Raw genomic sequence first — 13,677 nt, 5'->3', positions numbered from 1 at the left:
AGGGATAGGGTATGTGGTAGGATTGAAGTTGCCTCTCAGTGAAGATCCGGGGGGTTTTGTGGATTTGCCAAAGCCAGAAGACTTGTGAAAGAGTGGGGTGGGCACAGTGGGTGTGTCTAAGATGCATTGAGAGAACTGGAGATCACTGCTTTGTAGCCATGCTAGGTTTGGGTTAATGGATTCCGGGTGGAAAAGACCAAAAATTTTTCCTTCCTGAGTTTCTCAAGCCAAGTGCATGCCAAAGCCAACTTTTTATAAAAGCCAGGGTTGGAAATGGCATACATTTGGAGTACAGGATGAGAAGATCAGGGATGTGGGGTTTTATCCTATATTGATGCTCAGGATTACAAACTGGGGGACCAGTACTAGGAGCAAAAGAATGGCTTTCATTATGGAACTGTTTTGCATAGTTGAATCTGCTTGTAGATCTTTGGCTTTCAGCAGCAGGGCTTTTTAAAATGTGACTGAAAGTGCTCCTTTCCCCAAGGGAAACTCACAATCAGCTGAAATCATGCAGAGACATGAGGCATGGCTACAGTGACGAATTCTGGGTATGAGAGCTTGAAAGAAGCTGAAGATCACAGAGGACTAGGTAACATGCCAGGATTTCAGCAGGGAGGTAACCTCCATGGCAGGCGCCCAGGGAAACCAGCAGGCTGGTTCAGGCGTGAGGCGCTGCAGTGTGGGATCAGGGCTGAAGTGCTCAGAGTGATATAATTAACTTGAAAGAGGGATGCAGCTGCACAAACTTCACATCCATACTGACTTCAGAGAAGGAGCAAGCTCTCATGATTGAAGCATGATAAAAGGCAGCCTTCAGCGTTTGGCAGCATGAAGAGATGAAAGCTGAGGTCCAAGAAGAGGCTTTCCCATATATGAGGGTGCATGTAACTATTTTTGCCCGTCCACCTGGGTGTACTTGCATGCCCAGGGGAAAAACATAAGAAAATGACAATGTCAACAGTCACGAGAGTACTTGACCTACTTCTTTCCCTTTGTGATAGCCCACAGCACAAAGCTGGCCCAGCCGTGGGAGTTGCCCCCTCTGGAGACCTGCAACCATAGCTGGTTGCTGGGTCAGCTGGCACCATGCCAGGCGTCCTGCTGTTGTGCCAGAAATACACAAAGTACAGCACGTAGGACAAGTGCAGATATCCAATAGAGATGCTAAAATGAGGCTCATGTCCTCACGTGGGGCAAAGTGCCATCTTACTGACTGCAGGAATACGTACCGCCTGAGAATGGCAAAGGGCTACTTGAAGCACAGAGCAAAACCACAACCAAGAATCAAGTATAAATACAAATTTTAAACACTGTGATGATAGCTGTGGAATTTCAGAAAGCACAGAAGCCCAGTCACAGGTAAAGCAATGTTGGTATCTGACCAGGGCTCCTTAAACACGACCAGCATCTTGAATTCTGTTGCCCCCTCCAGAAGTGCAGATGGGTTGTGCTGCACAGCCCAGTGAGACATGCGGGCAGCGCAAGAACATGTTCGGGCATGAAAATGCAAATCAACTCACCTCACTAAACTTTACATAGAATCAAATGCTGTGTAACAGTTACTTTTTTGTTTTTTTGAAATTTAATTTGCAAACAAAATCTTCCAGGTTTCTAATTGACATAAGAGCATGCTCTGGAATAATTCTTTGCTCTGAGAAAGGATAGCAGGACTGTGGCCCATACAAACCAGCTGCAGCTTACATGGGAGTTTAATCCATCTGAATACTTTTTGTAATAAAATTATACTCTTTTTTAGTCTAATTTCTTTAAAATTTACTTGTAAAAAGTGTTATTTTCACAAACACCTTGTTACTTTTGGGGTGTTTTTATCCTTTTATCAGTCTTTATTTATGGAGAACATGATTAATTACTATTTCTGAAAAATCTGTACTTCCCTTATTTTCTCTTAGGCTGAAACTCCTTGTTTTTGCATTAATAAAAAAATTACTAAAAATAAAAAGAGTTTGAGGGTTTTATGCAGCAAAACTAATTTTCTGTATATCTTTTTTTCTTTTTTTTTTTTTTTAATAGTAAGAGAAATATTGTATGAGCCTCTCCCTGTGAGCCCTTATACTGCATAGCAGGGGTTGGACATGCCAATTTACTCGCTTCACCAGTAGGAGGAGTTCTTGCTTCCCCTTCTATCACTTCTCAGAGACCAGAGTACAAATGTGTTAGTGAACTTAAATGCACTTATTTTAAATGAAGTGTCCACAGGAGTTTCGGGAAAAAAACTAACATGTCGAGATTTATAAGTGTTCAAAGTTAAACCTTTAATGCATGGCCTAACCCATTCCCTTCACAAGCATATTTGCCTTCAAGAACATGCACTATTTCCATTAGTGCATACAGGGAAACAGGTATGTCTGCTTGTGGATTTGCACATAAATGAACACAAACTGTAAGTCCATGCTGGATCCTAATACTGAACGATGGTCCTTAAACTTAGTTGTAAATGTGCTGTTTCTACAGATATAGCCATACCAACTCTGTTTCTCTTGAAGAACATATTATGATAGGGATCCCCACAAAAACAGATGGCAGGATTGTTTTCCATGGTGCCTTTGAAAGCCTTCCCCACGGAAGTTTGTCTTCAAAGGCTGTCCGAGTTCAGACATTCCTAAATTGCAGGAAGTTCTCCTGGAAGCCTTGTTGCTTGTGGACTCAGGACACTTCTGCTGTTTGTTTTTATTTGACTTGTTCAGAAAAAATGAACCAGGCTGTACCAGGAGACCAAAATAGACCTTTTTAGAGACCTTTTTAGCTTCCACCAGAGGGTGCAGTTGCATTTTGTTAAATCCAGAGCCAACCACAACTAGTAAATGGATTGTAGCAACAGCTGCCTAGCTGCCTACATAAATGACTAATAAAACAATTACAGAAAAAAAGCCAACCCTCATCAAGCGCAGTGAAAGACGAGAAAAAGTATGTTGAAACACACTGAATGTATTCATAAACAGCACTGCTTGTCAGGTGATGCTGACTGAAATACCTTTCAAACCTCAGCAGGATCCATTTGTAATTTGTTTTCTTTGGGCTAGTGAAGAGCCACAAACGCTCCAAAGGGAAGCCCTCAGCTATGAAATCCACTCTTCCATTTTAATTTGACTCCCCAAACGTTCCAAGAAACATAATGCAGCAAGTAGAGAATTTTCTGATTTTACCAGAATGAATCTGAAATGACCTTTGGCCTTTGAATAGCTCACCCTGCATTCTCTGAGGTGTAATGAACTTCAGAGTTGTTAGTAGCCATTTTGCATGTTGGCTTAGCAACATTATTGTATTACTGTAGTTTTTATTATGAAAACACCTAACAGACTGACCATGGGGACTAGCATTTTCAAATATCCATGTAGTTCCTGAATTGGTTTCTTGCTCTGCTCTTCTTGCTCATTGGTCCCTTCAGCCCATGCCACCCAAATCTGTGCACTCCTCATCTCTCAGTGCCTTCTGATCAATTATCTGATCAATCACACTTGGATCTGGCACAACAGACTGGGCTCAAGTGTAACTAAAATTGGACAGGTGGTGATAGAAATTCAGAATGCTTGACAGTGGCTGGTCTGCTGGTCACTTCTGCCCAGTGAACTACTCATTTATTATACTCAAAAAAGCATGTAACAAACTTAGGTATTGGGAAATAATAGGTTCTGTCTTCTAACCGCTATTATCAAGGCAAAACTTGCCCTCACACAGAAGCAGCCAGGTCAAAGCTTGTCACATGTAAAGCAGAATTTATCCTGAAAAATAGACATTGGCATGGCCATTTGGTCTAGAAAGTCAGGGACTCATGGCCACTTCTATAATGCCAAGGTTATAAAATGGCCTAGTATTTTATTCTAGCTACCTGTATCCTAAAAATTCAGGAAGAGTACCATGCCCCATATCTTTGCCCAAAATAAGAAACCACGAAGATGATGAGAGGGCTGGAACACCTCTGCTTTTTCCACCAGAGGGTGCAGTTGCATTTTGTTAAATCCAGAGCCAACCACAACTAGTAAATGGATTGTAGCAACAGCTGCCTAGCTGCCTACATAAATGACTAATAAAACAATTACAGAAAAAAGCCAACCCTCATCAAGCGCAGTGAAAGACGAGAAAAAGTATGTTGAAACACACTGAATGTATTCATAAACAGCACTGCTTGTCAGGTGATGCTGACTGAAATACCTTTCAAACCTCAGCAGGATCCATTTGTAATTTGTTTTCTTTGGGCTAGTGAAGAGCCACAAACGCTCCAAAGGGAAGCCCTCAGCTATGAAATCCACTCTTCCATTTTAATTTGACTCCCCAAACGTTCCAAGAAACATAATGCAGCAAGTAGAGAATTTTCTGATTTTACCAGAATGAATCTGAAATGACCTTTGGCCTTTGAATAGCTCACCCTGCATTCTCTGAGGTGTAATGAACTTCAGAGTTGTTAGTAGCCATTTTGCATGTTGGCTTAGCAACATTATTGTATTACTGTAGTTTTTATTATGAAAACACCTAACAGACTGACCATGGGGACTAGCATTTTCAAATATCCATGTAGTTCCTGAATTGGTTTCTTGCTCTGCTCTTCTTGCTCATTGGTCCCTTCAGCCCATGCCACCCAAATCTGTGCACTCCTCATCTCTCAGTGCCTTCTGATCAATTATCTGATCAATCACACTTGCATCTGGCACAACAGACTGGGCTCAAGTGTAACTAAAATTGGACAGGTGGTGATAGAAATTCAGAATGCTTGACAGTGGCTGGTCTGCTGGTCACTTCTGCCCAGTGAACTACTCATTTATTATACTCAAAAAAGCATGTAACAAACTTAGGTATTGGGAAATAATAGGTTCTGTCTTCTAACCGCTATTATCAAGGCAAAACTTGCCCTCACACAGAAGCAGCCAGGTCAAAGCTTGTCACATGTAAAGCAGAATTTATCCTGAAAAATAGACATTGGCATGGCCATTTGGTCTAGAAAGTCAGGGACTCATGGCCACTTCTATAATGCCAAGGTTATAAAATGGCCTAGTATTTTATTCTAGCTACCTGTATCCTAAAAATTCAGGAAGAGTACCATGCCCCATATCTTTGCCCAAAATAAGAAACCACGAAGATGATGAGAGGGCTGGAACACCTCTGCTTTGAAGACAGGCTGAGACAGTTTGGGCTGTTCATCCTCGAAAAGAGAAAGCTCCAGGGAAAACTTTTAGCAGCCTTCCAGTGCCTGAAGGGGCCTACAGGAAAGCTGGGGGGAGGGGACTTTTCACAGGAGTGTGTAGTGATAGGACGAGGGGTAAGTTTTAAGCTTGAAGAGGGTAGATTTAGATGAAATGTTAGGAAGAAATTCTTCACTGTGAGGATGGTGAGACCGTGGAAGAGGTTGCCTAGGGAGGCTGTGGATACACCCTCCCTGGAAGTGTTCAAGGCCAGGTTGGATGGGGCTTTGAGCAACCTGGTCTAGTGGGAGGTGTCTCTGCCCATGCAGGGGGGTTGGAACTAGATGATCTTTAAGGTCTCTTCCAACCCAGACCATTCTGTGAGTCTGTGATTCTACTGTTGTTAAAAAGAGGTTTGTGCCTATTTTTTAGAAGCAAGTTAGTAAGTTATGCCACATTAATTTCATCATGTTTAGTGTCTATGAAATATACTTACCTTCATGTAAAATTCTCATTGCTAGGTTGGAGAGAGCCTAAGATCCTTTAGGGAGGACATTCTCAAATGCACTTGGTTTTGGCTTGTCTGCTTTCCTGTAGTGCTGCTCCAGAATTTTCTGTTCATGGTTTTTAATAGAAAAGAGTTTCTGTAATATTGACTTTTTTCCACAGGAAGAAGTTGGTTATGCCAAAACAATGTAATATCCCTTAGGGAAAATAAAAAAGAATCCAAAATGTTTTGAACTGCCCAAGCAAATCTAAATGTTTTCCTTCAGGATGGTTTGTCATTACTCATCATTAGTTGGTCATGGTTTAGGTCTCTCATTTGCCCCAATCATCTGGGGTGCCTGAATGGACCACATTTTCCACCCAGAACAATAGAGTCCCTTCTAGCTGTGTTATGATGATGCATCAAATACATCCCAAGCCCACATTTCAAAACCAAAATATTTTTGAAGTTTCCATGTTTTATTTTTCTTCCCAATTAGAAAACAAAAGCAAAAATATGGGACTATGTAGAACAGACAGTCTGATTTTCAATAGGCTCTATTTGGAAGGAACGAGAAGCAGGACAAGCAAATTCTTGTGCTTTGGAAAAGCTCACTTTAGTCAAAAGTGAAAGGAAAAACAAGCAGAGAGAAGTAGCATGGGAGCCACACTAATGTGATCTTTAATGCCATATATTTTTCTTTAGCTAGTATTTTTCTTCTTTTCTTTAGCTACATTTATCTGCATATTAGCTAACATTGCCTCATTATTATTAGGAGAATGATAAAGGTTTTTTTTTTAAATCCCATCATTTACTATTTATTCCATGAGCAATGAAATACCAGCTACGCAATCTTATCTGACTTTCACAAACTGTTCAATGAAATGTAGGAAACATGAAAAAATAGAGAAATACAATGTCCTTTTTTAAAAGAAATCAACTATTTTTATGTATTCTCTCCAAAGTTTTACAGTTCTCTGAAACAACAGGATCAATTCTTGAATATTCAAAGAATATTGAGCTGCCAGCCAGCTCTTCCCTAGAACAACTGAAAATCTGGAGAAATGTATGTTGGCAAAAGCTCTCCATTCTAAAAAAAATAAATTAAAAAAAATGAAAAAATTGTCCTCTTTAAAGCTTCCCATTCTGAATTCATGATATGTGCTTAGTTCTCCTAAACATTTATAGCAGCCCAGACATGTTATATCATCACCAGCTTCAGCACTCATGGAAGGGGACTCAGGTTGGGTTCTGCTCCTTTTCCCCCTTGAGAGCCAGACACTCAAGAAGTAAAATGAGAAAATAGAAGGATAAATCAGAGGCCTGCAGAACAAAGAGCAATTCGGAAGCAGGTTCTTCCTTATTTATTCATTCCTGTATGTTGTGTTTTTTTTCTGTAAACAAGGGGTGAAGGAGGGAAGGGCTGCTACAAGTTTCCCACAATAGCTGTTGCATGGTGGGAGGTCCACTCCAGCTCAGCATTCCTACCTAATTGCAAAGAAATGCTGGCTTAGCCTTTGAAGCCTTGAAGGGAGCATCTTCAGCCTCCTCAGCCAGTAAGACTTGTGGGAGAACATGCAGATAAAATTTTTGTAGAACTCACCTTAAATCTACTAAGCCCCTAGGTGTGAAGCAAGGCTGTGCAGAGGCTTACTTACCACCAGGTCAGACATGGATGTATTATGAACAGATACTGCAAAAGGCATATCCCTGCCACCAGCATGGGAGACTTGCTAGATTTCAAACAACGGTGCCCAGTTTAAAAGTAGAGGTGCTTCTCTACAAATTAGCTGGCAAAGTTCCTTCTTCTAACATGAGAATGCAGCAGATTTTCAAATTGCAACTGCCAGAGCAGTGAGTCAGGCAACTGCCAAGAACAATCTTAGCCTAAGAAGTTGAAGCTGGATGGTTATAGGCAACTGAAAATTCTTACAAACAGAATCAGCAATCATTAACCACAGGAAAGCCTGCTTTTAATAAACCCAGGCTTCTTCCATCTCTTAATGTTTTTCAGATTTTAAAAATTGGGTTTTCCACAGGTGCCTCTTCTTGAGTAGTTGTTACCTTGGCTGCCTTGTTCATGACTCTCTCATTCTTCCTGGCATAGATTCTTATGGAAGAATAGAACAGTTTGTAGCTGCTTCAGGGGACTCAAAGCAGAAAGCCATAAGGAAGCAAACAGGTATATATCTGAAGCAGGTGGGAACTGAAAAAGATGCACACACAGGCAGGTAACAGTTAAACATCAGGAAAACAGAGCCATCTCGTCTTCCCTACTCACCACCACCACTATTCACTCATTGTCTTTCAATGCAATCACACTGGAGTTTCTTAAATTATAAAAATTTAGAAAATTCAGAGTGTTCTGGTTGCAGCTGAGGTGGGATAAGAAATCACTGGTCTCATCCCTATGTTGTCATTTCTTTCCTCATCTCAGTAAGCATAACTGCGCATCTGTCACTCCCTAGCGAAGCTGCATCAACATAACCTCAATTTTTAGAAAACTATCAGGAGACTTAAGCTGATTTAAGATCATGTTGACAGAACTGCAGAACTATAGGAAAAACCAAAAACTATAGTTGTAGTTATGCCAGCAGACTTGAGGGGACTGTTACCTCCAGTTGAAAAAATGTTAATGAGAAAATGGAAGAGGGGGTGGAAAGAGCAAAGATACAGAGCATCCTGAGGGGAAAAAAACCCCAACCAACAATCACACACACATCTGATGTTGTCAAGAGATCTGAGATCTCTAAATGGAGCAGGACAGTTATGCCCACCTCTAACAGTGAACACCATGACAGTGAACCACCCCATCCTGATTGAAGCTCCACTGTAAGGACTTGTCTGGCATCCCAGACTGAGGGCATGATTTTCTTCTTGGAACTACCCCCAGAATAATAAACCTCACCACATTCATCTCTAAGTTAAGAAGGAAGGCTTTCTGGTGCCCAGGGTTGTGACAATTATCCTCAAAAGATTAGGGCAAGAATAACAACCTGGTACAGAAAATTCAAATCTGTTAAGCATTAATGCATAATAAAGGGCACTGACACAGGCATGAGGAATTTGTCCATCTTTAGTCAGGGTGGGAGCTCAGAAGAGAGGACCATAAAGACACTCGAGCAAAACTGAGTGGAGGAACTACCTACCAATGATGAGGGGGAGGAGAAGACAGAGAATACAGTAGGAATACAGAGAATACAGTAGGGATGAGAATTATGGGGTGGACAGAGGAGAAACTGATTCGGAAAGGTTGGTCACACTGGGCCACATTAAGACTCCGTATTTAGTTTTGAGGGTTTTGTAAGAAGAAAGTTGTTGAATTCTGCTTCACCAGGCTTAGCTTTATGAAGTCATGCATAAAAGTGCTGCAACAGCATGTGTATTCAAAGGCTAAAATGCAGGGTACCCTGGGAAATAAGATCATTTGATGCAGAAACCCCTAGCAGAGCTCCCTAAATAGTGTATTAACTTGTGTTTTGTAGCTAGTAAAATCATTAAACATTTATTCCACAGTAATATCAGTCACCACAATGTACAAGAACAGCATAATAAGTATAATCAACACATACCTGTGCAAGTCTCCCAAAGTCAGCAGAAATTGCTCCTTTATATTGGCTAGTGGATAAGGTCAGAAGTCTCTTAAAGGGTATGAATGACTCTAGCAACGATGTCAAAATCAAAGTTAGTTCAGGTCAGCTTTACCAGATCTACTTCTTTTTCTCCTACTGTTTGCCCCTTTTGTTTCTGAATAACAGTAAATGAGCCACTCTGTAGGAAGAGAGAATATGTTTCACATCTCTCAGAAGAGCATGGTGGCCCAGGTACGTGCATTAAATTTTACAAGACATGTAAGATTACGCATGCTTCAGATTTTTCAAAAATTAAATTTAGATGAAAAAAATAATATTAAAATTAACATACAGTGCATCTTCCAAGTGAAATCATGCAAGAACCAAAGATAAAGGATGGGTAGCTGCTGCCAAAGCTGGGTTGAGTGTTAAGTGTTTGTCTTATATAGCACTGCCCTTGAAACAAAAGCAGTAGTTATTTTAAGTAACCATAAGCAATACTCATGTGCAATTCAAAGGAGATCGGATATAAAGAGATAAAGATTAGAGAACAGCAATACGGCTTTCATTATACAATGTAATCCAGCGTGTCTGATATAACTGGATGTGACACAAATGTAAATAGCAACAGGTTGGGACGTACAGGGTTTTCCAAGATAAAGTCTAACATGCTTTTAAAAGTAACTTTCAATAATTTCAAAAACAATTTTTGAATGAATGTTTTTCAGAAAGAACCCCCACACACACATACACTTGCTAAAAGTATAATCTGCGTACGTAATTTGTCATGTTACACCAGATCAAACAGAAATGCTACTAGAGGGAGAACAGAGTATGTAATCTTGCAAATAGATGTATGCACCAAATATAAAGATCCTGGACGTCTGGAGATGCAGAATCATTTTAAGGAAAAACGGGACATTTGTGATGAAAGATTTTTAAGTTTAACACAAAGCTTGAATAGAATACTTGCTTCAGAACAGGAAACAATGACAGATCCATCATGCAGTGACATAGCACTCCATTACCTTACTGAACTACTATATTCGTATGTAATTTGCATAATGCCCAAAGAAGACATTTCACTTTTAAAAATAAATTATTTTATTAATAGCTTCAGTTGAAGAAATTAACATGACAAAGCAACAACTACCCACTTATTCAACTTACACTTAGGATATTCAGATTCAAAAGAAGCATCTATGCTTTGTTCAACTCACTATCCTTAAAAATATGTATGCAAGTGCTTAAAAGTAAGCATGTGACTAATACTAATTAGTTCCAAGAAGTTATTTTTGTAATATGATCACACAGTACAATGAACAATAGGAACTTTGCCCATGAATTTTGGGAGATGCTGCTATAAAATGCCACTACTTTACACACTTCTAAAGAGTAATTGGTAGCTAGGATGAGGCTTTGGCTACCATAGTTACTTCTCAAAATTAATGAATTGGGTCCAGCAAAATATTTTATTTCTTGAAAAAGAAAGAACTGTTTGTAGGAAACCATAATATTTTTCTGTTTATTCTGATTTATTGGAGAACGATCCCACCAAGTGTCTTCAAGAATGTCTCAATGTTTCCAAGTTATTATAATGTGTACCACAGCTTAATCTTTGGCATGTACTGATAAAGCTCTTCAGAAAAATCAATCTGCCCATCTCCTTCATCATCTCAGGACACACCTGTTTTTATCAATCACAAATCAGTGATCCCACATAGATGCCTGAAATATCTTAGTTTGCCTTCCTCCATCTCTATTCTGTTCCTTCTTCTCTCCTGCTCTTATGCCCCCCTTATGTCCCTAAATTATATCCCTTCATTTGGTGTAATATCTACTTCATCCTACTAATCATTTAGTAATTGAAACAAAAAACCCCAAAACATCAAAGATTGTAAAAATGATCACCGTCTGTAGAAATTAATTCAAGTAGATGATAATTTTAAAAGATAGACTATCTTTAAGAAGGCATTCTGCTCACACTATTTGCATAAATCTTTAAAACGAGGTTTACGATAACTGAAAACTCAACACAGTTGGGGAGTTAGTGAATGCTGGGCCTGTTTGAAGGGATAGTTGGGAAACTATATCCAGCAAATGGCAGCAATGAACCCTACAGCAGTAGCAACTCATACCACATTCCAGCCATGCTAAAGCATACAAAGGCAGCTCCTCCCTCACCTTCCTGTGCAAAGTAAAACATTTTCATTTAAACAATTAGAGTAAAAGGGATGTGAAATTCCTAAAAGCAGGCACTGGCCTGAGCTGACTCTCGGCTGAGACAGGTGCCAGCTACAGCTGATGCCTCCTGAATGAATAATAAGCCGTGTCATTCCAGCTGCACGGCTCATGGCACTCACAGATGCAACAGATTTGAGCCCACTCAGCAACAGCAGAGCAGCAGCCTAAGGGAATTTTACTTAGGTAAAACCTGGCAGCAGGTTGCAGGCTGGCTCGCAGGAAGAAGGTGGCAATGACACCGGAGTCTCCTCCAGTGCAGGACTAAATGGGCTGAACTAACAGCAGATTGTTGGTTTAAAGTCACCTGTTCAATGTTTCCTTATAGAAATGAGGAACACTCAGACTGCCAGTAACAAGTGCAAGACAATTTAAGAAGCAGCCAGTTTTTCCACTGCAATGAAAGCATGTCTGGCCTCCACGACTCCAGACTCCCTAATCTATTCTTTCACACCCATATGGTGTGGGTCTAAGCTTGTTCTCAGTTATGAGACTGGTCATCTTGTCTTCTTCCCAACTGCTCCGCTATTTTAATCACACTGTGCTTGAAATTAAGCATGCTAGTCTCTCCACAGTTGCCCAGAGTTGAACACTGGGGCAGCCCCAGCGCTGCCTATGGCAGCCTATAGCATGCACAGACACTGGGCAGCAGGCAGAGGCCAAGGCTAATAGCCCAGTCCTTCAGAAACCCACCAATTCATTCTTTACACTGGTGCAAAGGGAAGAAAGCAAGAGGAGAGGGAGGTGTGATGGCTTTCCAGTGCCACACAGGCACAGCCAGGTGTGGGGAGACAGGACAGCTGTGTAACCCATCCAGCCCAGACCTGAAACCTAGAAGTCAAATTACAGTGACATCCCTCTAACTACACAGCTTAAGCCCTAAGCTGGAAATTTCTCAAGAAAAATGAGTAACTCTGCAAGATAATGAAAATTACAACACACTTGGGGCTCATTCGGTTTGTCAGATATACAAGTTTTACCATTGGGCTGTAAAAGCAACCACACAGCAATGCCTGCCTATGTACAGGGAAAAAAAAAAAAAGACTGCTGCTGGAGGTCAAACTTTGCTGTCACCCAAGGCCACTGTAAGCCCAGTCAGTGCTGTTAAGCCCTGGCAGACCCAGGGCTCCAACCAGGCTGCAAAGACTCCTCAGTTAAGTAATTCATTGCCTAGGTCAATCTGTAAAACTTGCTGTTGATTTCTCAATTAAAAATCAATTCTCTATAATGTGATTTAGGCTCCTGGCAGAACAGGAACACAATAAACTCAGCCACTCTAACAGGATGACATTGCTATGATTCATGGTAAGGAGTCTCCAAATCTAAAACTTTTTTGGGATTTTTTAATATATATATATATATATATATTTTGCTAAGTGTTTAGTGTCTTTATGGTCCTGTAAAACCAAATATGTTTATTTGCTTTATCTTAAATTTAAAAATACAAATGGCTTTACTCCGCAGCATCGCGTAGAAGATACATTGAACATCATGTATCAAATATTTTTTAATGATTAAAAAAAACATTATTTAACATTTAGTGATCAATTCAACTACCGATTTTTTTTTATGCAGCCTTGGCACCGAAGAAAGAGGCAAGAGATACAAAGGCTATTCTTGTGCCAAATCGGGCTAGCAGAGCTGAAAACCATAAAAGACAACGCTGAAAGCAAACTGCCCATTTGTCCACGTAAACTTCAATAACTTCGGTTCTTGAGGGCTGCCTGTCTTTTCTCTCCCCCTTCCTGCAGTCCGCCACTCTGAAGGCATCCCAATGACCTTTCCGCATGAAGCCCATCCTGACACAAAACCAGTTACTTCTTTCTTAGATGCCAAACGCTGACTCGGTCGTTCTCCCGCATCTCTTCCGACGCAAAGACATTAACATGTACCGAGCCCGAGCCGCGGCCCACCTGGAAATCCCGGGTGGGGGGGAAAAAAGGAGTTTTTAAGTTATTTGTGTTCGCCTTTCCCACACCACGCCGAAGGACCGAAATCTTTTTGCCGAGAGAGGCTTCACGGGAGGGCAGGACGCGGGGGCACCGCGGGCCGAACCCCCCGCCTTCCCCCAGACCAGGGTCCCCCCACCCAAGCCCGGGTCGGCCCCAGGCGAACCCGGGCCCGGGCCGGTTCCCGCACCCGCGGGGCAGCGCCAGCCCCGCTCCCCGCTCGCCACCACCATCTTGGCTCGCTGTGCGGGGCAGGAGGAGGCGGAGGAGGAGGCGGAGGAGGAGGCGGA

The 13,677-nt window shown here is 41.2% G+C and overlaps 1 protein-coding gene across 1 annotated transcript in view; it reads right to left on the bottom strand.

Annotated features, from left to right (window-relative positions):
• ADCYAP1 (adenylate cyclase activating polypeptide 1 (pituitary)) overlaps positions 1-13,620 on the bottom strand; it is a 45,401-nt gene extending 31,781 nt beyond the window's left edge. The window contains exons 1-2 of the mRNA XM_010006924.1: positions 13,417-13,620; positions 13,257-13,351 (exon numbers count right to left, since the gene is read on the bottom strand). Coding sequence (XP_010005226.1) covers positions 13,257-13,351; positions 13,417-13,620 — 299 coding nt within the window. The remainder of the gene's footprint in view (positions 1-13,256; positions 13,352-13,416) is intronic.
• Between the last annotated feature and the right edge of the window lie 57 nt (positions 13,621-13,677).

Source organism: Chaetura pelagica, unplaced genomic scaffold (genome assembly GCF_000747805.2).
Source record: "Chaetura pelagica isolate M959 unplaced genomic scaffold, ChaPel_1.0 scaffold109, whole genome shotgun sequence".
Classification (NCBI taxonomy): domain Eukaryota; kingdom Metazoa; phylum Chordata; class Aves; order Apodiformes; family Apodidae; genus Chaetura; species Chaetura pelagica.
This window is presented reverse-complemented; position numbering and strand designations above follow the sequence as displayed.